Source organism: Diprion similis, chromosome 14 (genome assembly GCF_021155765.1).
Source record: "Diprion similis isolate iyDipSimi1 chromosome 14, iyDipSimi1.1, whole genome shotgun sequence".
Lineage (NCBI taxonomy): Eukaryota > Metazoa > Arthropoda > Insecta > Hymenoptera > Diprionidae > Diprion > Diprion similis.
In genome coordinates this window covers 10777603-10805419 of record NC_060118.1, presented here as the reverse complement: position 1 = coordinate 10805419, position 27817 = coordinate 10777603, and the positions used below count along the sequence as shown (strand labels likewise).

The 27817-nt window shown below is 41.3% G+C and overlaps 1 protein-coding gene across 3 annotated transcripts in view; it reads right to left on the bottom strand.

Moving 5' to 3' along the window:
- Positions 1-316: 316 nt before the first annotated feature.
- The window catches only part of LOC124414529, a 132420-nt gene continuing 104919 nt past the window's right edge, over positions 317-27817 (bottom strand). For 2 of the 3 annotated variants that reach the window (XM_046895489.1, XM_046895490.1), the window contains exons 8-15: positions 27057-27128; positions 12356-12528; positions 2152-3856; positions 1729-2066; positions 1464-1615; positions 1017-1298; positions 760-939; positions 317-670 (exon numbers count right to left, since the gene is read on the bottom strand). In XM_046895489.1, the coding sequence (XP_046751445.1) occupies positions 556-670; positions 760-939; positions 1017-1298; positions 1464-1615; positions 1729-2066; positions 2152-3856; positions 12356-12528; positions 27057-27128 (3017 nt within the window). In that variant the 3' untranslated portion in view covers positions 317-555. The remainder of the gene's footprint in view (positions 671-759; positions 940-1016; positions 1299-1463; positions 1616-1728; positions 2067-2151; positions 3857-12355; positions 12529-27056; positions 27129-27817) is intronic. The other variant, XM_046895491.1, reaches the window with a different exon arrangement.

Below are 27817 nucleotides of genomic sequence, written 5' to 3'. Positions count from 1 at the left end.
TTTTTTTTTTTTTTTTTTTCTTTTTTCTTATTCTTCTCCCCATCACACATAATATTTACAACTTAACAATTATTATCTCTGCCCAGTATCCCTTCGGTTTTCTTTTAGCTTTCTTCTTGTTTACCGTTTCTACTAACCGGAAAGAATATCTTTCATTCGAGTATTTGCACCACTTGTAAAAAGCGTCTAAAAAATCTGCTCGTTAAAATTACCCCGTTGAAAAATTTGATTATTTATTGAAAAAAAAAATTTTCGCAGATCAATCCAACGAGATTGCCATTTTCTTAAAACTTACGAAATAAAAGATTCAGATTCAATTAAAAAAAAATTAGCACATACGTTTTGACTTGTTACGGCACGGAAGATTCATTCATCCACGTGACACTTTCCCGTCTGGATAAAAAGGGTGACCGATCCATCATTGAACTTTCCTCACTGTTCCTCGTCAATGGCCGGCTCAACCCTCCGTAGATCCATCAGGATTCTTCGGTCATTTTGTTGACCAGACGAACCGCCATGCAACAACGTTCCCCGTTGTTGCACGGTGGCCTTTTCTCAGACCTTACTTTCGGGCCCGTCGGTTGTGTGCTTGAACGAGTTGCGAATCTTGCTGAGATGCAGGGCACATATGTGACCGTAGCTTTTGTTGTACCAATCGGGTGTCCGTCCCCTTTAAGCAGCAGAAGAAGAAGCAAATTAGGGGAAACTGTTAAGTAGCTAGAACGTAAAACGCGGAATATCTCTCGAATTTCTACTCACTTTGTGTCCACTCTCGAAAGGTGCATTATCCTCGATTTCCCACTGCCACATGGCTCGATCAGGTAACGCGATGCCAAAACGATTCCTCGCGTACCGCCGAGCATTACCGGTGCTTCCGGATGCTCGACGGAAGTTTCAACGATGACGCAAGCGCCCTTCGGCAAGTCATTTCGCCAGGATCTAAGGGGCGAAGTGGATGGTTAGAACCGGTAAACTACAAGTTTCGGGTCTCTCGTAACAGCGGAGTCATGTTTTACCTTAAAACGCAGTAATCCCTGGCCGGAAGTGGGCTCATGTTGCCAGTGGCGTACTGAAAGACCTCGACATTAGCGTCAAGTTTGTTGACCAGTCTGTACTTCAGGAGTTGAGGATCCCAAATGTGTCTTTCCCTCAGAACGCGGTGCAGCAACTCGTTTGGAGGCGCCTCGACTTCCGTCGAAGCTCGCCACAATCGGAGAGGGTGTCCGTCTCCGACTTTTTTGTAAGCAACCTCGACGCCCGGATCAGCTGGATTGTTTATGCTGACCCAACCTCGGCTTCTGTTCATTTGTAAAAGAGAAAGTTCGTCAAAATCCGGAGACAACTTTTATTTCCAAGAGTTGTGAGACACAATCGTTGATCGAATCTTGGAGCATCGACCTCGAGTACAGTCAGTCTCTTGGAATAGAACGAAACTACCTAAGCTCAAAACTACTACTACTCACTTTTCGCGAGCCTCCTTCAGCAGTGCGGTTGTACAAGCGTAAAGATAGCCTCTCCAGTCCTGTTTGAATTCTGAACCGAGTTCCTCTAAACCGACGGGCACACTCTCTTCCATGTAATTGAAACGACACTGAGTAAGCATGTCTGAAGAAACCTGAGCATTGCGAAAAAAGAATATTGTCTGATTAGTCACCGTTCCGATAGCGTAAGGAGTTATTATTAAATATCGCCGAGTAAAAAACTATCGACAAAACATATTTCACTTACCATGAATAGTTCACGATGTGTCTTAATCAAGTACAGAAGACAGTCGTTCGCCGCTTTGTTCTCGGACAATTCTCTCTGATCGGGTATACCGACGGTTTTCCTTCGCCTCGGAGAAACGCTGTTAGACCTGTTAGAAACGTTGGTCATAGTGTGATTGAAGTGAAACAAACTGGGGGCCAGACAAACGGCCAAGTTCGAGGCGGTCATCTGATTAAAAGGCGAGTTGTTCGCCACGTGGTTCAAGAAGTCAAGAAGCGCCTCAAGTGCCTCCCGATGTTCATCGGGAAGAAGTAGAAGTACGCATTGAACAGCGTCCGGTCTGATCTCCGCCGGAACATCTGGAAATAACGATAAAAGAAGAATGTCAGAGGTGAGAGAGGTGAAACAAGCCATCATCGTCATCAGCGTTGAATGAAAACTCACGTTGAAATATGGCGATGAAAGTTTCGGACAGCTTATTCGTTAGCAGCGACTCGGGCAGTTCCCTGAAGTACTGCTTGACAAGATCGGCAACATCGAAAGCTTGTTGCCCGTCGAAGTTGATGCTGTCACCCTGTGTCTCGGTCATAACTTTGAGCGTCTGGATCCTGGACCTGAGTCCACTTTTTCGGAATATCCCAATCTGGTCAAGAGCATTGGCCCTGAGCCACCTCAGGGCGATCTGAATGCACTTTGGAAGCGCCTGACCGGTGCGTTGAAGTGACAGTAGCAGCGGAACACCGAATACAGTCTTGTCTTTGTAGTCTGGGGTCTTGATTTTCCGTATGAACTTTGGAAGCTCCCAATTCCACCCGGTCCGATGAGTAGGACAGTAGCGTTCCATGCAGGCGGTGAGCTTGAGGAGCGCCAGCTTTCTGAGGACCAACAGCTGCCCGCAGGACATGGAGGCCATGGCACGAGAGCAGAGAGGATCGAGGGGCTCAGGGTACAGAGATCCCCTCTGAAAGCTGTGCCACCTTACAACGGTCCCCTTGTGTCTCGGGGACTCCTCTTCCTGGTCTGAATCCCTGCTGGCAACCGTCGAGCTGCTCTCCTGGCTTCCAGCAAGCTCTGAGCTCCTGGACCTCGACTTCTCTCTGTAGACAGTAACGTCCTTCGCCAAAGGCGCTTCTTCCCGATACAAATCCTCCCTGCCGCGTCTAAAGCTTTTGTACAACCTCTCATCGCGTTTACCGGTCGTAGTCAAGGCTGTCTTCTCCTCCTGACTTTGGTTGAACTTGTCCCTGTACCTCTGCGACTCTTTGCCCAGATTCAGACTCCCCCCTCTGTTGCCGACCAGTGTTTGATCCTTCGGCGACTGGGGCTGGGTCGAGACGTATTCCAGCACCTTGGTGTGATTGCTGTTGGCGTCCTTGAAGTACCTGTGTCTCCAGCTGGTCGGCTGGCACTCCGAGTCACTAAGTGCGCCTTGGTCCTCCCGGGTCCCACGGTGTAGGAACCGACGGGGCCTGTTCAGCTTCGTCCTGGTGGGCGTTGGTACGGGACCACCACCTTGGGAACCGTCGGAACAGTAGCTCGAAGAGTCGTCACCGAATGGACTGGGGTTGCTGGCAAGTGGCGAAGCTGGGAGATGGAAAGGTGACGACGGGAGAGTCAGCGGTGACGGTGGAAGGTGAAGGGGTGACGGGGGCACAAGGTCGTTGAAGGACATCGGGGCCGGGCCGGTAGGGGAAACGTCGACGCAGTTGAGGTCCTTCATCTTCTGCTGCATGGATATGACGTCGAGGACCTGAGGACCGCTGATCACGACGCCGTCGCGGTTCTGCCGCTTCCGCCTCCTCGACTTGAGGGACTCGACCCTGCGTAGGAAGGCCTTGGCACTGTCCTTGAGCCGTTCGGATCCCGTCCGCCTGAATCGGGGTCCCAGCTCGTCAGGAACCGGACCCGGTGGAAGACTGCCGTACTTGAGGGTGTCCAACATCGTATCCTCGGCTTCTTCGGCCTCTAACCGATCCTCGAGAGAGTCGTCGTCGTCTTCTGGCCTCGCGTTCTCGTCGACAATTGCCTGGAGCTTGTCAACGTTGGCCTGAGTTACATCACCAACCCTTGACCACCGTCTCGTCTTCTTTTCGAAGGTCCAATTCTCGCTCAAGGCGCACTGGTTGTCCTCGTCCGAGTCTTCGCCACCCTGTGAACAGCGGATAGAAAGAGAGTTGTTTTGGCGTTCTTGAGTATGCAAACATTAAATGGCCAACGATGATTTGGCCAAATAATTCGTAACGGTCAACAGACTATCGCTGTGACTCACCGTGTTGTGGTAGATTGCGCGTGTGTGCTTTAGTTTACAAACCCGTGACCGATTCTCCCACTCCAGTGACGTCATGGTGTTTACAGAAAAAGTTGGAAGGGGAAAGGGTTGGTGGAGTAAACGCGAGGGCAAACGAGGCGGGTCACAGCTGGTCCCTAATCGCTACCAAACCCCAAACTTTAACGACTTGTGCTTTTCGTACCAATTAGAACGCGCAATACGTGGTAGAACATGACGTGTATCTTTCAAACTGTTTAATTATCATCGTACGCAATGGCGCCACTTGAGAAATTCTGTGCCTGTGTAGTATGTAAGTTGCTTGGTACTACTGAGGATTAATTAACACCGACTATCTTCGCAGGACTTCTTGATGCCGGAAAGAGAAGAAGATACGACCATCAGTCCTTATGTTACATATAATATCATAAAGTTGCAGTAACAAAAGTTGGCGCATTTGACATCAATGGGTTTTTATAAGTAGCAATATATTTCATTACTTTTAGAGGCGAAAATGACTTTCTACGCCATGGGCATTGGAAAGTCCACTTTTTGTTACAGTTTTCGTTCCGTAAAGTGACGCTTTATACGGCAGCGAACAAAGTTGCGGAATAAAGTCTTTATTCCGCAGTTTTGATGCGCAGTTCAAAGTGCGCATCTCAAACTGCCGAATAAAGTAGCTTCGTCGAACAGATCGCGACATAACCTCACTCTTCGTTTTGCTTTTCAATGCCCATAACGTAAAAAATATTGTACGTGGCATGCCCGTAAACCGTTTTTTGGCTCGGATAATTTCAGTACTCGCTTCCAGCTCGCTTCCGGCTCGCCTTCAGCTCGTCCTGAAATCTTTATCCTTGCCAAAAAAACAGGCGGTTTACGGGCATGCTACATAAATAGCTATTCTATGCTACATACCTCTTTACTATCTCAATTGGATATTACAAATTTTATCAACATATTGAACATGTAATCAATGGGAGTGGGAACAGCGTTGTTTACACACATTGGTTGGAACTGATACTCGTATCAAAGTGTGCTTTGAGTTACAAGTTTATACCGTTGTTTTACAATGGACTGAAACACATGGCCTGACAGTTTATTAGTATTCTATCGAGACTCTTCGATGTTTCCAGGTCGTTGAACGTCCTGAATCGAAACCTTCAAGTACACAATGGAGATCAGAACGGTTTCCTGGGGAATGGAGTCGGAGGTGGGCGATCATCTTAAGAGGAAAGGGTTCGAAATTGGCAGTTTACGAAAAGAAATCGACTGTCAAGAACAAGTGAACGAATCGGTGAATAAGAAGCGATGAGAAAAGAGTGGAGAAGAGAGGAGGAAAGTAGGGCGTTTAAATATAGTCCTCGTTGGCGGAAACTGCATCAGTGCAACAGCAGCAGCAGAAGCAGTAGCAGCAGCAGCGGGTGGCAATGAGTTGCACCATTGAGACTTCACGCGATAAAGAGAAACCTGGCAAAGAAGAGTAAGAAGAAGAAGAAGAAGAAGAAGAAGAAGAAGAAGAAGAAGAAGAAGAAGAACAAGTCCGAGATGCAGCGATCGAGGGAGTAGCTTGGGCCCGCAAAAATAGACCTCGACCCTCCTATTAATAGCTTATCTTAAAATTATCGCGTTTAGGGTGTCAGTTGCGGCGGTCTTCAGCAACGATTACTTAACGCGTAACCAACGTCGTCGGTCGTTCGGTTTCTTTCGGTTGACGACCGATTTAAACCCGCAACGCACGAGGTTTCGAAAATCCGTACCGAAAAAGAACTGGCAACTCACGCCTCGCGGCGTGCCTACGTCACGGGTTAACCATTTTCGATGCTTTTTCCAGGTCAATCTTTTTTGACAATTTATTCGTTCGTGTGTGGCCCTTATACCAAACACCACCGTCTATTTCGAGCCCACGTGGATGGGCATCCAACGGTCGTTCACGGTCTTTGGATTTCACAACGATGACGTAGTCTGTCCTTTTCCGATGCTAAGGATTTTCATTTGCTTTATTATCCTTTACCGCGTCCCCTTTTTTTTCTGATTTGAAAGACAGGGTTTTTTAACTCACGATTTTCGATATATACGCAGCATGTCGAACAAAAGAACGCTCCCGGTGACCGACTGACGTCACTTCCGCTCGTTCGACTCGAACGAACAACAGCTTCGTACTACCGCGTGGTACAATTATCATTAACGAGTGACCAACTGCATCCAGCCCGCACCCTGATGTAATTCATTGATCACGATCCAGGATACAAATAATGGATAGGTGAGCAACTGAGTTGTGATGGGTTTGTAGATTGAACGAATATAGAAGCATTGAACTCGCTGAATGACGTTTTTTTTACCGCCACGTCGTAACCTGAGCCTAAGCAGTAACTAAATTTCTGTTAAAATGTTTGCGAAATGATTTTTTTACGTTCTAGCAATTTTTTACAGAAGTCTATATTACGAAGGAATAATTCCTGTATTTAACTTCCGTCATATCTTCGATCTCGAGGTTTAATCTATGGTCCAAGTTGAGACAATTAAACTTCCGGTACATTTTGATGTACTTGATTACCGCATCTTTAAGCCCCATAAATTTACTAACAATAAGAAATTACGTTTCTTTTTCATTTGGTAAACGGTAAAAGTAAGATCAACAAACACACGCGAGTTTTTTCGCCTCAGAATAACAAACCGGCTAATGAAAAAGCATCATTTTTCCTATTTTCACACCGCTTCGGTTGTACACTGCATAGTACAGTTCCCTCAATTACCGGCGGATGCAAAAGAAACTCGAGTCACTCGAGCTTGAGGGTTAATAGCTCGATGTGGACCAATTTAGGCAGCGCACTAACCTCTGAGGGAATTGGTCGTCGTCGTTTTTTTTTTTCTTTTTTCACTTCGTTCTTCTCTCTTCGCTTTTTTCCTATCATTTTTTAATTTCACTACGAGTTTCGTTCGCAGCTCTTCGCAACGGGACCAACGCGATCTTTTAAGCCTCCTCCTCCTCCTCCACTTACACACAACTACTGCATGCCGTATTTTTAGTTATTCATGAGTAAAAAAAAAATCCTATACACACTCCGTCACATTCCCATAAAAATATATAGAAAGAGGAAAATTTCTCTGATTTTGTTCACTGTAGAATTCTTATGTAACAGTTTCTAGTTATTCGTTGTAAAAAAAAAAAAAAAAAAACTAGTACCAAGTACGAAATGAATATTCCTTTTTTTATTATAGCTATTTAAACAATAATTTCCAGCAAAAGAAACTGATTGAATGATGAAATAACAAGAAAATTTGAAGAATTTGGGTGAAAAATTTTTCACCAATAACTGTATGAATTGAAATTCACACGAACGTTTAACATCCGGCGACTTGCAGAGCGTCGATCTTTATTTCCCTTTAGAAAGAAGCCTATTTTCGAACAAATTCAGCCCCCATGCACCGACAAATGATGCGGGTTGAGTACATCCTAAACCTCAACCCCGACTCCATTTTCTCATCGGCGTAATTACAGTTCCCCCATGGTTTCGCCTGTAAACAGACCTTTTAACCGTGACGACCCACACACGTCCATCAGCAACAGTTCTCTCCTCGCCTCGTTAGGAAGAAGTCTTACGTAATCCATATTGCACCCACGATTCGGTCGATGATGGTTTGTGTTGGTTTCTTTTTTTTTTTTTTTTTCATCTTTGGTCTACTTTATCATCGTGGTGTCCACGTTGCAATTTTCGAATTCACACAGCCGCAACCAACCCGCGGGGACGATCCTTGAGATTCGTTGGATGTGCTTCATCTCGAGGCAATGATCGTGTACGACGGAAGTCTTACTCCACACTGTACTTGTGTGTACTTGTCGTCGAGTTGTTACATGCTCTGGGCGAAGCAGCGACGTTAGATAACCACTTATTAGCCATGGAATGAGATTACTCTAGTCGCAGATGCATTTCTAACCGGTACCGTTATAACCAGTCCCCTGTTCATATACCGCCTATGCATCGGATTCTCTTATAATCATTCTAACGATTTGTTCGAGCCTTCGTCATTCAACCGATTGATGCGCATCGAAAAATGCAAGTACAATGTACCAGGAGCAGGAAATCAATTCTTTCGATGATGATCAGTTTTTTTTCTTCAATTCGAAGCAATTTTTACTCTATTCCAATTTACTGATATTATTGCATTACTGTATAGATACTCCGAAAAGTATAAAATATTTGTTAAGATTTCGTATCGAGTTTACGAGTTACGCGTAATCGGAAGAATGAATAGGAATGAAAAGATAACAGGAAAAATTTTCCTACCTCCTCCAGGTTTTACAGTAGTTTTTTTTTTTTTTTTTTCCGACATTTGTGACAAATTTTTCGAATAACATCTTAATGAAAAATAAAAAAAATAAAAAAAAGTTAAAAAATGTGCCACCCTAACGTATACGATCGGTGTAAAAAATCGTTGCAACGGACAAAAATGCAGATAACAAATGTGGATGAATAAGTATTATTGTGTAAAAATATTTAATATAAGTATTAAAAGGTGCGAGAATCGTCGAATTGGGTCTGTATAGAAGAGGATACTGGACACGTGATGTCGGGAGAGATACACGAGTGAAATCTTATAGAGATCGGGAAAAGGCGGTCTTTATGACCGGTAGGATGTTAAATAAATATATATAAGACGAGAGAGGTGCGATATACGCGGTATCGTCGGCATCCGCGTTGTAACTTTGCGAGTACTCGGATCTAACTAGCTGACTGCACAAGATCATAAATGCACATGCACATGCAGGTATATATACATGGACGTGGTGCATACATGGAGAAAACTGCAGCGCTACCGACCGGCAAGACGATGACGAGATATTGAATACCGGACTCGCCAGACTGCTTGGCACACGGCGTTCGATCGAAGGAAAAAGAAGAAGAATAAGAAAAAAAAAAAAAAAAAAAAAAGAAAGGGAAATAAAGAAGAAAAAGGGGGAATAAAGTGAACGCAAAAAGAACCGCCGTCGAAAGAATACAAGCAATAAGTATAAAAGCTGCGGCGGCGGCGGCGGCGGTGGCTCGATTCGAAATCGAGAAATCTACCGAGACCCGATCGTTAACGAGATCCGCGCGTGCGTTTCCTGCGATTTTAAAACCGGCTGAACCGCAGGACACCGCTTACTTTGCGCGATCCGAGTGTAGGTATAATTTATAATATAAAATAATTGCCTGAGAGCGGTGAATTGATAAATATAAGAAAAATCCACCATTTCCGTGATGTGTTTCTTTTCTCTTTACTTTTTTTTTTTTTTTTTTTTTTTTTGTTTTAGACGTATAATTTCGCGTTTAACACGGATTCGCCGGGTCAACATTGACTTTTTTCTTCTTCTAATTCTCGTCTGATTTTTATGAATTATCGATCATTGATAATAGTAAAAAAATTTAGCTACATATTAACGACATTCAACTTTTGGTTTTTCTTTTTTACGTTTTTTCTGTCTTTCAGAGACGGTTTTTCCGCAGGCGGGACGTGAACTGCAGCATACATTCAACATTCCGAGATACCGGTATTACCGCTTACAATATTAACCAACTTTTTCCCCTAGTAGGGAACCTGTTAACCTGTGCACCACCGCCATCAGTAACGGCAGCAAGAGATAGATAGAATGCAGGTATGATTCCTCCGTTGAGTTCAAGTCGATTTGCGCTATATATCAAAGCCGAGCACTGTACTGCGGTATTGTAAAAATCATCACGTTATTAATAATCACGTTAAAAAGATCCGGTCCGTTGTTATTTCATTATTTCAAACGCCGGAAAAACCGCAAATCTCTGATGGCCGTTGCTCAGGTTTCAAATCTACTTACAGTTTCTGCCCACGCCTCGCTAGATTGCGCGAAACAAATCAATTCGCCACACTAGTCAACGCGGCCAACTTTTCCACAACCTCGCACCGTTTTGCCGCTCGCAAGTATTTATACATATTTATATATATTATGTATAATAAAACCGAGCGAAAATTATCGTGTAAAAATAAAATTTAATAATACATTTATCCCCCGAAGATCTTCGAAATTTTTTTTGACAAGTACCCTTCGAATTGTGAATAATATAACGATAGCTGATAATTTTTGTTTTGAAATTAATCTTCCACAATTTTTATACGAAAAGAGAAAAAGACAATAGCTAGTGTTGCTGTACTCGAAATTGATAATTTGAGTTTTAAATTTCAAATCTTCATCACGCCAGCCTGTAGGCTTTCCTAATGGTTTTGACAAGAATGATCTGATCGATTCTTGATTGATCTTCGATCGAAAACTATTCAAGTCGTAAGCGCGGCTTAAACCGAGCAAAATACAGGTGCTGCTGCACGCCGAGCCGCGCTGTCTGCCGCTCTTGTCACACAAGGCTTCAACCTGTTCGGTGTTTACGCATACCTGCTACGTACAAACTATACACGTACACGTAAAACGTATACGTGAAGAGAGAGAGAGAGAGAGAGAGATGCGTAATTACTGGGAAGGTTTGACGCGAAAGAGCCGCAGTGCTGGGCGTGACGAATGGACTGAAAAAAAGTGAGACTGCATCTAGCCTTGGATCCTGAAGCTGGCTCGTTTTAACCACGAGTAAAGAGATCTGCGGGGATCTTCAGAGGATCGAGAATTGTGGTTAGAAAATAAATAATACGAGGAAGAAGGATCATTTTCGTAATTTTACTGACTTGTATATATTTATTTTCCATTGAAAATAAAGTGGGTGAAAAATCTTGATAGAATGTCCGACAAGCGAGGATTTATGCTTATTTCATTCGCGACTACCGCGTAACTGACAATTTCATAGAATAGCCGGAGGCGACTGCAACGGCTGCTGGCATGCAGAAAATATAAGTGATATACGTGTAGAATAAGTATCGACAGTGTAGAGAGGCAGGTATAACGAATGATTTTCGAAGATCATCGCCTCGCTTCCGTGATGACGGAGCTCTATTACAGATGTAACGTAAAAGGAAACCGATCACACCTGCACGTACGACCGAATGGTACAAAATTGAGGAACACGTAATGTATTTTAGCTCGAAACATACGTGAAAACCATTTATGGTGATGAAAGTTAAGTCGAAAGGTTCCCCCGAATTGCAATCACCGGTTTTCGATCCGAGCCCAAATGATTCCCAGTAATTCCAAATTATCGCCGTAAGGCATACAGATGTTGGTGTCGTACCAGGCGATGATCGAGTCATCATCATCATCATCATGGTGAACCGTAAGTTGATGCGTTTCTGGATGTGGAATGATTCCGTTTTATCAACGCCATGATGACAGAGGACGACGCGACGCGAGTGCCCTCCAGCACACAAGCAACAAGTGGCCGTAATCAACCCTGAGCAACCCCGATCACGTGATGATGTTTGATTGGTATTCAAAGCGACGGGAACTGCATCGTCGTTGACGACGATCCCTCTCGAAGCTGATCCCCGTAATAAGAATAGCCCGCAACGTACGTTGAGCTGCGCGGTGTGTGCTTTCACCGTGTGCATAACAATGACCATGTTTTCAAACGTGTCATAAGACCCTCGACTCGATTGCATACCAAGTGGCTGCGCAGGTAGTAGATGTGGAGGTACGCCGAGTGCAGCAAGTCGTGCCTCAAAAAGGCGAGGAGGATGATGGCGATAATAATAGGCGTATGTAAAACAGCGTCGCTCTTCTTCACCGTCCTCGGAAGAGGCGAGAAACCCTCGAGCACTCGCCACTCTTCACCATTCATGTTAATCTAAGAGTACGGATCTAGGGAATCCAGTCGCGATTAGTCTGCAGGGCCACTTCGAACGGCCTTGCCAACCTCGGGAATAACTTCTAAGAAGCATTTCCACCGTCTCCGGTATTCAAACATTTTTTTTTTTTTTCTTCTTTTTTAGGTGTATTTAGGACCCCATCCCATCGGAAGATCGCATACCTCAAGTTCTTTTCAGGAGAATATTTTAAACACCGCGTAGAAGGTTCCTTTTTCGGATAAGAGAAAATTTCAACAACGCCAGAGGAAGTGCGCATTAAGCGTTACAAAGATACGGCAACATGCAAGTTGGCCTGAGGATAATATTTGGGGACTTGAAATGGATATCGGAAGTCACCTGAACTCTGACCGTGACCTGGTGCTTCCTCAACTCTTGTCAAAGGTTCCGTACGACCATTTTTAATGTCGCAGTCCCAAGCGCCGGGACCGTGTAAACAGTGACTCACGTAGTTTTGAACGAATATCAAGTCGAGTTTGAGAAATGATAAGTAAAAGTACGGTTTTGGCAGCGTAAGTCGAGGATTAGAATGGTCATTGGAAGTCGACGAGTGGCGTGGAGAAATGAATTCAGGGTTTTCCCGTCATAGACAACGTCGCTAAATGAATAACCGATTTCTTAACTCACCGGTTTACTGTGGCTGGTGGTGTGATGATGGTGGTGCGAATGATGAGTGTCGAGCTTCATGTTGGCGCAGCGATTCAAGGCGTGCAACCTCCTGAAGAGACTCTGCAGAGAATCGGCATCGAGGAAAGGATGGTCCTTGGCTACTCCAGAAACCTCGATCGGAAACTGGTAATCTGTAACAATGACAAGAAGACAAGTGTTCCTTTAGTCTCCGAGCAATTTGGTTTTGATTCATAGAGAGTACGGCACAGATCGTCCATTGTGGACAGTCCGACAGTGCGAGGATCACGATGTACGAACGTGGGGTTTGAAAAACGTCAGGAACACCGTCATCTCCGATTACGGATGCGATCGCTCGGGCAGTCCTAGACAGGCTGTGCGACCCAACGAACGTAGTCTGTCTTTTGTGTTGGTCGACTTGCGCAACCCGCCTAGTAGTGCAGCCCTGTGCCGACCCAGATCTTGTGATCCAGATCTTGATCTATGATCTTGGTGCGCGATCAGTCATGACCCGAGCCGTATCGGAACGAGGAGTCCGATTCCCCGTTGTTCCTGCCCACTTAGCGCTAATTTTTTTACCTTCCTCATACTACCAGCTCATTGTGAGGACGGACAACGACCACGATAATTAGCCGTAAGTAATAACTCTGCGCCTTCGCAATCTCCTGGAACAAGGCTCGTGCCTTACCTACAGAGGATGATTCTAATTGGGGTTTCAGGTACTGGTTTATTTTCTAGTCTCACGTCCGTTCAACGAATCAATTAGCACCGTTATACAGTTGGAGAGCTCGAGTGTGCCCCGGGAAAAACCTGATAAGGGATCGAGAAATCATCGAAAGATCGAGCATGGATGAAGCCTGAGCGTTTTACTATTTTTTGAATGTATTAAAACATCAGCGGTACTTCGTATCTGGTAGGTTTGTTCTTGAAACTACAAAACACCAGACATTCAATTTTCGGCTATTTTCCATTGCCAGGATGTAAGAGCGGTTCGTCGTTTTACGCTCGGAATGAAACACTTTAATGTAATTACCCCGCATAATATTAACGACTATTTGTCTCCTACACCCGCGGTGTTGGAGAAGGTTAAATAAAACATTTCTCACACTATCAAATCAACGGTTTTTATCACCATCTACTGGTCTACGTGACGAATCGAACGTTGTGTTTCTTAATACATAGATATATCCGACGGTAGTCGAATCGACGTATACGAAATGATTTGACGTGTTATTTCCTTCCTCTCGAACTTAAATCGAAGAGAATTATGAAGAAGATGAAGAAACAGCAAAAGAAGAAGAAGAAGAAGATGAGGAAACTATCATAAATAAATCTCGTTTCTTTGATCCAAAAGTATAATTCAGTGCCAGACGTTCAAGTACGTAATCCACGGAGTACGGTTCATACGTACACGATCGTGTCTCTTATTTATATTGCACAGAGATATATATACTATATATATATGTATATATTTATATCGGGCCTTGTGGCGCGGGGGGCGCCCGGGTTCAACTAGGTCAATTGGTGACTATTCATAGTATACGCGTTCGATTACGTGCCTGACTTATGACTGGCAATTAACCGTGTGAGAAAACGAGTGCCGTTGTGTTAAGAAACGAGAGAGAGAGCGATTGAGAAAAAAAAACCGATACCGTGTCTATAAATATGAAACATTTGCGCACGTTTCGGAGGTCAATATATACATTATCGTTATTTTTCGCAAAAGTGACAACTGCGAAATTCGACGTGTCCTCCCATTAGTTCAAATGGACTCTGCCGATTTTATTTTTGCTTTTCGTTCCCCTCTTTCTCCTCAATCTTCTCTGTCTGCAACTGTCTGCTATTTTCACCACGATACTGTGACACTTGAACCCAGCTACTGCGATTAAGATTAGCAAAATAACCACTGGCGCCGTTTATCTATTCGCGACAGTGTAATCTGCAAAAAGTCACTAAGTGCAAAGCGCGATAATTATAGAGGAGAGAGAAAAAAAAAGCAAACAAGTAAAAATTCACAGCGAGAGAATCGATGGCTGTAAATAACAAGAACAACAACACAATTGTTCAATTCGTGGGCGATAAATTTGTCGTGCAGATAAATTATAAATCTGCAATATTACATGCTCGGTGGAACTTTTGCAAGACACCGGTACTTGCATCCTTGAATCTCGTCTATGGTGACGGATCAAGGTGACGAGTTGCATAATGTAAAATATCCCGACATATCGAGTTACGACTCAAACTAGTCAGTCCATCCTTACGTCCCACGTTTACTCCTCTGAAACACCTCTCCGAATCTGAGAGGATGATATTACATGTGTCCAGATACGCGGGCACGTCGATTTCGCCAATCGAATACCGATTCCATTATTGCGATAAAATCGTCGAAGAGATGAGGACCAGAGATCGGTAGTAAAAGAAAATTTACCTCTCATTGTAACGCCTTCACACCTGCGGCACATTCGTGTCTCTTCTTTAAAATGTCTGTCTCTTTTTCAGTACACACAGTCGTCGGTTGATTGTCCTATCATCAACGTGTAGGAACGAACATGTGAATGAAGATATCTCCTTCTACTCCTTCTTCTTCTTTTTCTTCTTCTATAGGTACTTCAAAAAAGTTCTCTTTCATACACATTGTTGTCATCATCAGAGCGGCAGACGACTTAACCACAAGGCAAAGCGATTCTTATTCTTGATGAAAAACGTATCACGGCTTAAGTAAGGACTGATCGGTAATCTCTAGCAAACATTAATAACACATCGAAGACATTCCGTCGCTCGATGATAAGCGGACGATGCTTGCTTCCGACCCTGATGTTACTAACCGAGGGTGGTTAATCGGGTGATGTCAGTTACGCAATAACCTTATCACTCCCAACTCTGCTACCGATGGGTAAACGAACTTCTGACAGCTACCGTCCGTCCCGAACTTTCGAATGATAGGACAGAACCAGTCAGTCCCTCGCTTATCTACACCGTGTCACAAAAACCGTGTACACTTTTCGGTAATAACAGTCAATCTTCTATTTCAGGAGCAACAATAACAGGGCACCGATTTGTTTGACCGGTTAAACACGTAAGTCTGTTTCCTTACTGTGTAAACGTTGCCGGGTCGACTATTCCTCACTTTATTGTCAGTGTCACCGAATCGACTGTTGTCATGGAACAACAAGTCCTAGTACAAGTAGTACCCAGAAGTCACACAGAGTTTGTTTTGGGTTCACTTCACAGCTGAGTGCTCGTCGTCGACGAATAACCGTTGTAAAACCGTTCTTCTTTGCAAGAAAAGTCCTTTTTTACTTTTATAGTAGGATTTAAAGATATTGGATAAAGTCGGACGATGTCGTCGCAGTCGCGATCCTAATCGGAGCAAAAAACTTCTGGCAAAGTTGAAATTTGGTTTTCAGAAAAAATGTATAACGCGACCAAAACTTCAACTTCATGCGGTCGTACTCGGCACGTTAGCGGTTAGCTTCCAACTAGCGATCGGCCAGCTTGGGCGAGCATAAATGAGGACTTTGTGAAACCGACTGAGGATGGGTGGGGGAAACCAGCTAGACGCTTGGCTTGTGGTGGGAGATAAGTAAAGGCGAACCACGATGTACATGAGAACGACTGCGAGCAGCCAATGATCCCGGCAATGCACCTCGATCGTCCTATGGATCCCACTGCTCATTCGTGATCACCGATCTCAGACACATGAGGCTCTAATTTTTCAATTACTAATCAGAGATGGATGGAAAAAAGAGCTGGTCAGGTTTCAAAAAAATTATCGAAACTCATCGAAGCTCGTCAATTGTCTAACCGCACACTTCGTTCACGAGGTGAAAACAGAAACGGACGAAGGATTTGCCACGAATATTAGCAAGTCCTCAACCCTAATTACCCGAATTCCACTGACCCAAAACGAGATCAAGTCAAATTTTTCGAAGGCCGGAGTTTCGTGGGATTTTTTAGTCACGATGTACTTCCAGCACCTCCTCGTCATCGGTGGTTACCATCGACGCATTTCGAGAAAGGGGAACCAAGCAAGAGTGTTGGTACCTCGCACCCTGGATCAGGGTTTGATGGTTGGTTTTGGCAGAGCACCAACAGATGTGTCAAAGACCTTTTTGTTTTGGTCTGCAGTGGTAACATGCATGGCGTTGCAGTCCGAACCTGGTTATTTGGACAGAGTCCAATCCATAAAGGGGCCGATTCGGATGTAGCAAGTTTCGATTAATCAAAGAGAAAAGCTCAGAACCGCTTCCACCTATCTCGCCAGTCTTAAAGTCTTATCCGTGCAAGAAGGATTTGGTAACATGCCCAATTTTCACTTCGGGGAAAATCACCTGACGATTGTGGATCGACGGAAACGTCACGTGTGAGAATATGTTGATATTTTTAGAATCTTGGTAGTATAAAAATAAATTTTTATGAAGTAATTTTTAACAAGGACGTTGATTATTTTTAAAACCCTCACAATGATGCTTAACACGCGATGTGTGGAAGTAACAGCCTAGTTATAGACTGGGGATAGATAATAGCTTGCAACAAATCCCCATAAATTTTGCCAAAATTATTCATCCGCAGACGTAACCTGCTGATATATGGGAGTGAGAGTAGAAAGCGGCGTGGCGTTGACTTGGCCTTCGAGTTCAATTCCCACATATGTTTTCACGCGAGTTAACCAACCACAGCCGGACTCGTTATATGCCTGGTGGTACACTGTGTCAAATTACTGAATCAGATACCGTCGTTAGTCGGAACTAATTAACGATACTCAATATGATGAATTTATCGCGAGGCAAGCACGTTTCGGTCGTCGCAGGTATTTATACATACAGCTTCTGTGGAAATGAAACGAGTTGACGGATAACAGGAAAAACTAAAATTCAGCTTAGAGCATAGCGCGTACATTTTTTTCACCAAACACTGGAGCTTATACCCAGTCAGGATTTTCCATGAATCGATTTTTCCTTTTTCATTTCATTCAATAAATATTCTTGAAATTACGTGCACATTCGCAAAGACACCCTAATGGCGTTAACAAGTGCAGTACTTTTGAAACTTTGAACGCGTTTTTCTCAAAACAATGCTCTCAATGTCGGTAAGCAAGATTTTTTGAACCTTTAAACATTTTTCACGAACTTTATGAACAAACTTTGAAGTCCTTGATCGAAGGCTTCTTCTCACCAATAAACATTTTCCATTTTATGAACAAATGACGACGAAAACTTTTATGCAAAAACAAAATTTCTTTTTGTGAAGTCACCGGTTTGTTAAAAATTAATATTTGGCTTAATCCTTCGATTAAGGACCAAATAATACCTCATATTAATTCAGTCTTTCTTGTTTTTTCATTTCAGATGATTCTTCAAATCCCGTAGCTTTCTTCAGGTGCTTCCGAAGATCGGCTATATAGTAGCTTTAAAAATGTTTATTTTTGGAAATAAAAAATATTAGAATGAACTTCAATGTTACCCCAATATGTATATATACTTTTATAATAATAATTTGAAATGTTTCTTACCGAAACATCCTTAAAAAATCGTTTTTTTTCCGCCTCCTGACGGGATAAAAACCCCATCTGGTCTGTTTACAGTGAAATTAAACGTCGAAGATAGAATTGTAAAGTCGCTTAGAGAATGGATAAAGTTTCAGACACACATCGGACTTCAGGATTTTGGCGCGTCATGCGGACAATTTATCGCGGATAATAATTCATTAGCCTGGACATAGAAAATTAGTATTTCAGTCTCGGGTCGACAGACGTCTCGTCTTGTCCTCCCAGCTAGCAGAGTATATTTAACCGTTTGGTTTTCGGCCTTACTTTTCTCTCGTTCCCCTCGCCCGATTCGTTTGTCCCTTTTTTTTTTTTTTTTTTAAGTCTTTTCTTGTTTCTTTTTCGTTTTTGTTACAATTTTTTTACTCTTTTTCTTCTTCCTCGTCTTCCTTCCAACTTTCCTGCACCTTTCCTCGTTCCTTTTTCACCCAAGCGTTCAATGTCACAGCTTTAAATAAACCCCGCAAGCGCAAAAGTCGGAAAATTACGCGGAGAGTTTTCCCGAAGATCTTGGAGTTGCGAGCTCGAGCTAATGCTTCGGTGCTCCTTGACGATAGACTGACTGATTCTTAGACTTTTGCAAGGATAGGAATTCTCACCAGTAGAACAAGTAGAAGCTCTGTGTCTCGCGCTATTTCGCGGTTAGCCAGAAATGACAAAATACACTGAGGGAACCGGGTGTCATAACTCGCCGCAGGTGCCAGCGGCTGGAATAAACGATCCATCACAACTAGAATTCTCCTTAGAATTATATTCGGCACGTATGAGAGTTTACATGGTATTAATTAACGATAGACGACTAATTAGCAACGCGGTACAAGGAAGTCAAAAAGAAAGCTGAGAATACGATTAATGTTTCCAAACGAAGATGGAAAGTGGAAGCCTAGAATCGTCAATTTAGAAATTTAACATCACATAGTGTTGGATTGACATCAGACAGTGTTAGATTGTCGTCACATAGTTTTAGATTTACTTGACATCAGCTGGTGATGAGATAGCGTTAGATATTGACATTCGATGAAGTGAAATTGATGTCGGATTTGATTAGATTGACATCGGATTGTGGTAAAGTTACATTGAACTGATATCCAATTATTGGATATTGGATTAACATCAGATACATAGTATGAGGTTGACATCAGTCAGTCTTACTGTTAGATCGACACGACTGAACTCTGGTATCAGATAGTATTAAATTAACATCACTTAGTGTTGGATTGACATTGGATTGTGGTGAATTAGCATCAGATACTACGTAGTTGACATCAGAGAATGCTAAGAATCGAATTGACACAACTGAACTCTGGTTATCATCACAGCCAAGTTCAGAACTATTGAACGTTGCACAGAAATGAAATGAAATGAGTCTGTTCTACCAAGTAGAAAAGAAAAAAAAAAAAAAAAGTCTTGATCAGACGACAAGGAGACTTTTGACCATGGAATTGGGGTGAAAATGAACCCCCTTGTGTCCCCGTCTGTGAGTAAGCGGTGAGTATGTGAATATAATACTTGAAAGTTCTCCATGGATTTGAAGCTTCCATACATCGGGAAGAAGAGTCGTCGGCTGCAACGCACTTGACTAAGTCCCGGATTCGGTTCCATAGACTTGAAAATATACTTGACCTCGGTTTCACTGCAACGACGGAGGACGATTATACCCACTGAATGACGTTGCGTACGTCCTCCACGACGCACTTTTGACGACGGTATATTATAGTAGGTACATGGTTGTCTACGTCGTCTGCTTCTTCTTCTTCGTCGTCGTCGTCGTCGTCGTCGTCGTCGTCGTCGTAGTAGTAGTATCCACTTGAGATAACCGGAGGGTGATTTAGTCAGCGGTGAATTGGCGCCAAGGATTTCTCATTCTTTAACCAAAGAGTCGAACGACATCAAAGAGTCGCTGCTCCACTGCTGCTGGAGGAGTTTGAGTCGCTTTGAGACGACGACGACGACGACGACGACGGGTTTTAGTCACGCTCAGTTGATCTCAATCACGCGACTTTGAAACTAGACAGCGATGCACACCGTTTTTAGCAAATTACGTAATGAAAATCGTTACGCAATCAATACATATTGGCCTTTGCTCAAGCGGTCAAGGGTTATGGGGGGGGGGGGGGGGGGGGGCAAAATATCGTTTTGCTCTTTTTCAAAATTAAGCTGAGAATGACTTGGCAATAGATTGCATTCCTGCGACAAATGATACACACCAAGCCTCGCTCTAATTCAGACCTGGGTATCAACTTCATCGTCGAATTTATATATAAGTGGTAATATTTATTGACCAGTAAAATGTTATTTATAATGTTTTACACACACGACTCACACACACACACACACACACACACGGAGATAAAACCTAAGGAGGCTAGTAAAAGCTGCCTGTACATATAAGACTGGTGTTTTTATAAACTAAAAATTAAACTCATCAACAATTTTTTTGTCTCTCTCTTGTCCCCGGGGATATATATATATATATATATATATATGTATCAACATGCCGCTGCACAAGCGAATCGCTGCTAACCGTGGCGTCAAACAGTCTACAGCGAGCGAGAGGATAACCGGATGGAAGAAATTTCTTCTCTGTAATAAATTAGCCAACAAGTGAACGAGTCGTTCTGTTTTTTATTCCAGTTTTCGCGGGGTTGTTGCTGCTTCTTTTTTTTTTGTTGTTTTTTTTTATTCCTTTCACTTTGGGTTTTTAATAACGCGCGCGACGATCTTCGCGGTTGCTTTCTGGACGACGGAGATAAATCTTTGAAGAAGAAGAGGTATCAGTGGACTGGGAGGGAGAAGAGGACGAGAGACGAGAGAAGAGAGGAAGAGAGGAGAGGAGAGGAGAGAAAAGAATACGCCAAACGATCCGCACCGTCGCGTGGAGGATAAAAAAAGAAATGAAAAGAGGTTAAATTTATTTCACAGATTATATTATTCGCCTCACCAGCCAACGACCGAAATTTTGTTATTTTCAAAGATTATCACACCTGATGATACATGTGTGTGTGTGTGTGTATACTCGTGTGTTTCTTCATTCTTATTTGAAATTATAAAAACGCGCGGTGTGGCTTGAGATTTTTGTGCAAATGTAGAAAAAAAAAAAAAAAACAGAAAAATGTCAGATAATATATTTTTTTGTGAAATGAAAGCAATTTCAAGTTTTTTTTTTTTTCATTTATTCATGAAAAATGGAATCGGTACCGTGAAAAGAAAAAAGTTGCACATTTGGTGTAGGGTAAAAAATTTTCGCACATGTATCCAGAAGGTGAAACCGCGAAATTAAAGTGTCTCGTGTAAATAAAAGAACGATATTTATTTCGGAAATTGCTGTTTCCGAGAAACGTCGGGGGAAAAAGAAGACAAGAGATACAAAAAGAGAGAGAAAAAAAAATGATAAATCCGGGAATGAAAAAAGATTCTTCTTTCAAAGATTCAATTACACTAAACACGCGAGCACCGCGAGCGTATGTAAGCAGAATCAGCTGTTCGTACAGCGTTGACAAACTAATGGGAACGGCGACAAAGTGTCTGCAGATTGTTATTTTCCGAAATATAACACTCATCCCGCTTTTGCCCGTGTTCTTGACATTTATTTACGAACATGCAACAATGTACGTATACGCGAATTGCGTTCTAAATAAACGAGGAAAATTCCAAACTCAGGCTTCCTACGCTTTTTTTGGAATCTCAAATTCACTCACTTTTTTTTTCCAGCTATTGCAGACTGAAAATAGAATTTTTCCAGCAACCTTTCATTTTTTTCTTAAACGTTAATACCAATACCTCAAATATTATCTGGTTTTGGAAAAAAAAAAAAAAAAATTACAAGTGTTCTGTTTTGATTTTTTTTTTTTTTTTCTCCAAGATCGATAGTAATTTGTACAAGAACGAGTTTAATTCTTCGACAGACTCAAAATTTCGAAACTCCTTCACTTTCCTCAACCGTAAGTTTTCCAGGTTTTCCCCCGCGAGTACGAATCCTGCTGATAACCCGCCAATATTTAAAAAATAAATAAAATAAACGCCAGTTTTTCCAGCTACGATCTGTTGGCCGAATGATGCGATTTTTGGCCTTGGCCTAGTTTTTCCGATTTTCAGTCTGCAGATTAGCACCACTGTAAAATAATAAAAGTTACTGTATGTAATCGATACGCGATGGAACGAAGCTTGCCGATTGATGTGTAAAAAACTCGTTTCATCGCAGCCGTCTTCGTCTTATTCTTATTCTTATCGTTCTTTTTGATCTTCTAAAATATCCACAAGATCGACAAAAGGATGAAATTTTTTATTTTTATTTATTATTATATTTTCTTCAAATTACATAACGAAGAAAAAAAAAAAAAAAAAAAAACCGTTCAATGTCATTTGCATTACGACAAGCGGCGCCCAATGAATAGCCATTTGTATTCGTGACGCTATAACGCACGCAGGTAAAAAATGTATGAATATATATATGTATAGATCATAAGTGCAAACGAGTTTAAAAATAAAAGAATTGTAGGTATTAAAAATTTAAAAGAGGAAAAAAAATTCATTTTTACCTTCTCTCTTTTTTTTTTTGCTTATGTTTTCGCTTTTTTCGTGATTTTTTTTTTTTTTTTTTTCTATCCAGTGCTGCAAATTCACTCGCTCGTTCTATATTTGCGCCAGACATTGTTTTCAAACACACTGGGCTTAATAATAAATACAATATGCTGCTGCTGCTGCAAATATGTTTAAACGAGGTAAAAAGAAAGGGGCAAGAGTCACCAAAAATCATTGAAAAATCCAGCTTGTTTCTATCTGACAAGAAATAAATCTACAGCTCAAGTCTAATCAATGCAGTTTGAAGGATGAGAGAAAAAAGAAAATTTTTGTAGGTATATATATTCCGGAAATAACGAAACGTAGAAATCAAAATAAATTGTTGTTGTTGTTGTTGTTGTTATTATTAATATACTCTACTTGTTTTATGTTCCTTTAAGTAGGATCGAAACGAAAGGATAGGTGGTGGAAAATGCGAATGCGCGAGAAAATTTTAGATTATTTATTTAAAATCGTACGGTGATTGGCATCGATTATTTTAATTTTTAACAAGTTGTAGTGAAATTTCTTCCAGATGACCGAATTAAACGGCCTAAAACGAGAATTCGAGATCCGATAATAGTAAGATACGATCGTGGGACTTTCGAGGTCTTCTGAAAATAGGGACGAAAACACGATATAAATAAATGCATATATATATGTAAATTATAAAGAGTATCTGTTTTCCGTCCGGAAATCCGCGGGACGCAATTTAACCTTAACCCAAAAAAGTGATGTAACGCATGCACGTTTTGAGCCCAGTTTAAAGTAGGTGGTGGACGATATTACCTGTTTCTAGATGTACCGTGTGTGCATATATATATATGTATATATATTCGAAACGCATTGCCCAGATGCCACGTGCCTCGATCGATTTCCCAATCGTTGAGAAATAAACAATCCAACTTATCGTGACCGGCTAAAAATAAGATTCGAAGCTGAATCCGATTATTTTATCCCAGAAAATCAAGTAAGTATAGAAGAAAAATGTCCCAGCAGATCCACCAAAATTTTTAGGTTGATTTAACAATTTTTTTAATGTATTACTCAGTGAGGAAAATGCGTGAAAAAATAGTACAAAGTACAAATTGAACGTCAAAATTACAGTAATTTTTGTCATATTCATTATCAGAAATGTAAAAAATAATTCTAACATAAAGTGGACGTTATGTTTAGTTAAATTTTTTTTAACAGTGCACATATTACGGCGTTGTTAATCGTGTTTCATTGTTTGGGATCGATCAACGCTTGCAGCAGCAGCGGACCTGGCAGTTTTCCCGATGCATATAAATCGCGCTTGCGATTGAGAATACGGGATGTACGTGTCAAGGGACTCGTGATACGTCAATTGCCAATTGTAGGTATGTATGTACGTGGCAGACGGGCGACGTGAGGCCTGCATGCAACCCATTGCGAATTATTTTGCATGCGCCAAACGCGCCTCCCGAGAACAATAAAAGACAACGAAATGCTTGTGCAAAATGCCACGTGCTCTGCTCGAGCGGGTGATCAATTTCATCGCAAGAAATAAATACGTTTGTGGGTTGGAAACCTGTTGACAATCGTCACGAGCTTTGATCGATGCGAAGCCAAAATGCGGATCGTCGACGTCGACGAAATTGCACGAGATTTGTGTATGGATTTATCGGCTGTATTCTAGATCCGTGTGACAACGTAAACCAGGGGAGTCGAGACGCCGGAGCGTCGGTAAAACAGATGAAAACTGCTTGATTATTTATCGATTTATATGAAGGATCTATGTGGCACGGAATAACGGATGTTGCCCGTTATTCACGGTAGCGCGGGGTTGAAGTTCCGAATGTGAAAAGATCCGAATTTGAAAAGATCCGAATGTGAAACGATCCGAATTTGGAAAGATCCGAATGTGAAACGATCCGAATTTGGAAAGATCCGAATTTGAAAAGATCCGAATGTGAAACGATCCGAATTTGGAAAGATCCGAATGTGAAACGATTCGAATTTGGAAAGATCCGAATTTGAAAAGTTCTGAATTTGAAAAGATCCGAATTTGAAAAATTTTGAAAGCGCCTAATTCCAAATTATTTAGTGGCGAAACAAGAGGTGAATAAATCAAACCTTTACGATACAACAAAGTTCCAAAATGCAAGATTCCGAAAGCTCAAGTTACGATTTCGCAAAGTTTTAAAAAACAAAGTTCCGGTAGAGCAAAATTTTGGAAAATAAAGTCTTGGTAAAGTGAAATTCCGGAAGTTAAAATATACTCGCACAGCGTAGTGGGTGTAAAAAATGAGAAAAACCGAAAATCAGAATGACCAGGATTCAAACGTAAAAATATTGAAAATCGAAAACAAAGAAAGATCAAAGTGATGAACTTTCACCGAGCCAGAAATTCACAGGACTGAAAATGATGGATCATTCGGAATTTCGACGTTTCAGATTTTTTAACTTTCTCATTTTCGCACTTCCGAAACTTTGATGTTTCCTCAAAGTTTGATTTTTCCAGTTTCGCGACTAAAAAATTTAGAATTCCAGCCCCGCCGCCCGCTCTTAACGTTGATCAAAGTGGATCAGCATAATTGCAAAAGATTTAGCTTCTTTGTTATTTACAATACAGCAAAAGTTTTTTCGAACTTGTTTCCGTTTTGTCTGATAGATCATCACTAATAGATCGTTCGAAATTTAGTTTTGAATTTGCAGGAACAATTCGCAACGTCAACACTTACCATCATCCACGTGTAAACGAGAAAAAGAGAAATGAAAAAAATAACAATATATCGTCGAGGCATAAAAACTGGCTTATCGTTAATCGACGTGATCAATGATCGAAGTTGGCGTGTTTAACGCCGGCTAAACGAGCCGCGAGTTGACAAGGTGTGACACAAATAATGCAGCTCGCAGAATCCAGGTGGGTACATTTACCTCATGCCAATGGAGGAGAGTATGAATCATGCGAAACTGGAAGGTACAGAGTAAGCGAAGAATTTTCTCTCGAGATATTGTTTAAAAAAGAGAGCGATGTCGTTTCCAGGATTTCCGGTATTCGTACGAATGTTACACGAGCCAAGTGTGCATGGACAGAACGAATGAAACAGAAAAAAAAGAAAGGGAAACGAAAAGGAGAAAGAGAAGAAAAGAAAAGAAAACAAAGTCGATGGAAATGAGCACGGAATTGAAATGAAGTAGGCAGCTGTATTGCCTACTTGTTGATTCTCGCGAGGCGATATTCCGAGGACAACGTCAACGGATAGACAGAAGAAGATGAGGAGGAGGAGGTAAAATCCTAGATCCATCTCAGATCTTCTATCTCTAGGACTGATCTATCGCATTCTCATTCAAATTTCATTTAAATACAAATACGAAAGGTAATCTTTCCCCATTTCTCTGTATAAACTTCGAATTAAGAATACAATTTAAACTAAAAAAATAAGAAGAAGAAGAAGAAAAAGAAGAAGAAGAAACAAATAATTAGAAGGTCGGTGATTCGTTTGAATAATTTTTTTTCTTAAGTTAATACATTATTGCAATCATCGTTTATTGTCACACAAGCTTTGTTCTTATTCTCTCTCTTCTTTTGTTTAATTTTTTTTTTTTTTTTTTCTTTATATTTGTTTTAGTTTATCGAAGTCCGAACGATGACGTGTGATTGAATTAATCTCGTATCGATTAACAATGAATAAAATTCCATATTACACAATTAGCGCGACGGTATATGAGTAGAATAATAAGTGGAACACGATTATTGTTAATTTGTTTGATTCCCTTCGTTCTCTTCTCTCTTCTCCCCTACGTTCCACTTTTTCAGCATGTATATATCATAATCTTTAAATACGTATCGTTCACCGCCGAATCTTGAATATTACAAACAGACAATATACTTACAACTCGTGACTGTGTTGTATTACGTAACGTAACGCGTGTAGATACAAAGTATATAGGATACATCAAAATACATTCCTTATTTAGAAAATCTCACTCTTATTATAATTAAAGATTGTACCATTATAAGACACACGAGTTACGTAACTCGCGAACAAACAAATTGAAGAAGCAAAGTGTAAAGTATCAGTGTAAGAAGTTTGTAGGTATCAAAAAAATCATCCTTTGAAAAAAAAACCTTTTTTTTATCTCCTTACATTTTATATACATATATATGCATATAAAACCAAAATCAAAAAAAAACAAAAAAACACGACGAAAAACAAATTTCTTAAGATGAAAATCGAAGCCTACGATTATTTTAGATATATTTGTATAACGTGAATAGCAAAGAAAAGAAAAAAAAAAAAAAATGAACATTCTCCTACTCCTAAAATCACGACAATATAGAATATACATAATACATATATATATGTATATACATATATATTAATGTGAGGTATGAGGACAGAGCCGAAAATAGTTAGCTATTTTTCTCAACATCGACCGTCAAATTCTGATATTCGAATATAACATTACATGTACAAAAGTGTTGGAGTACAATTATTGTAAAACATATATATCCATAGTAGTCCAAAGCGGTAAGGCGTGACCTTTAAAATGTGATAAACAAGTCGAAAGAAAGAAAATAAGTGAGAAAGAAAAAGAAGAAGAAGAAGAAAACAAAAATTGACTTACCTTCGTACATCTGAGCATATTGAGGAAATCCAGCGGCTCTCAACCACTTGCACGCTTCTTGGGCTTCGATTTCTGAAAAAAAAAAGAAGAGAAAAAGACGGGAATTAAAAATTTGTCATCGTACGAGCTGCGTTGAGGTAAGAATAAAAATAAAACACCGATAATAATAATAATAATAATCCATGGAGCATAAATCTACGCGCTGATTCTGCAACAATTTGCTTCACTGATTATCTCTATTCAGGATCTGTGAACGGCTCTGCAGCGGATCAGAAGAACGAAGAGGCGTTGCCATTGAATATCTAGGCATGAGGGAGAGAGAGAGAGAGAAAGAGAGAGTGAGAGAGACTTATAGGCGGATGGAGAGATGAAATTCAGCGTCGATACAAGCTGAACCATATATTTGCCCGAATGCATCGATCAGACAGTATAGTCGCAATGTCTATTCTCAGAGAAAGAGAGACAGAGTGAAAATGAGGGAGAGATAAGGTGCATAGAGTACCTCTACGTATAGGTAACTGCACTCCATCGAGTAAGACAGAGAATTCTTCCTTGTTGAATTAATCTTCGTTAGGATACGATAGATAGATCGGATAGATCATCCGTGCACTGTGTCTGCAACAGGAGGATATTTACTCGTCGGAATCGTGGATCAGTTTTGGTTAGAATCACTTGGGAATCGTTTGAGATTTGTTTAATTCGTTTACAATCACTCCGAAATCGCTTCAGGCCAGTTTGAAACCAATTAAAACTACTTTAAA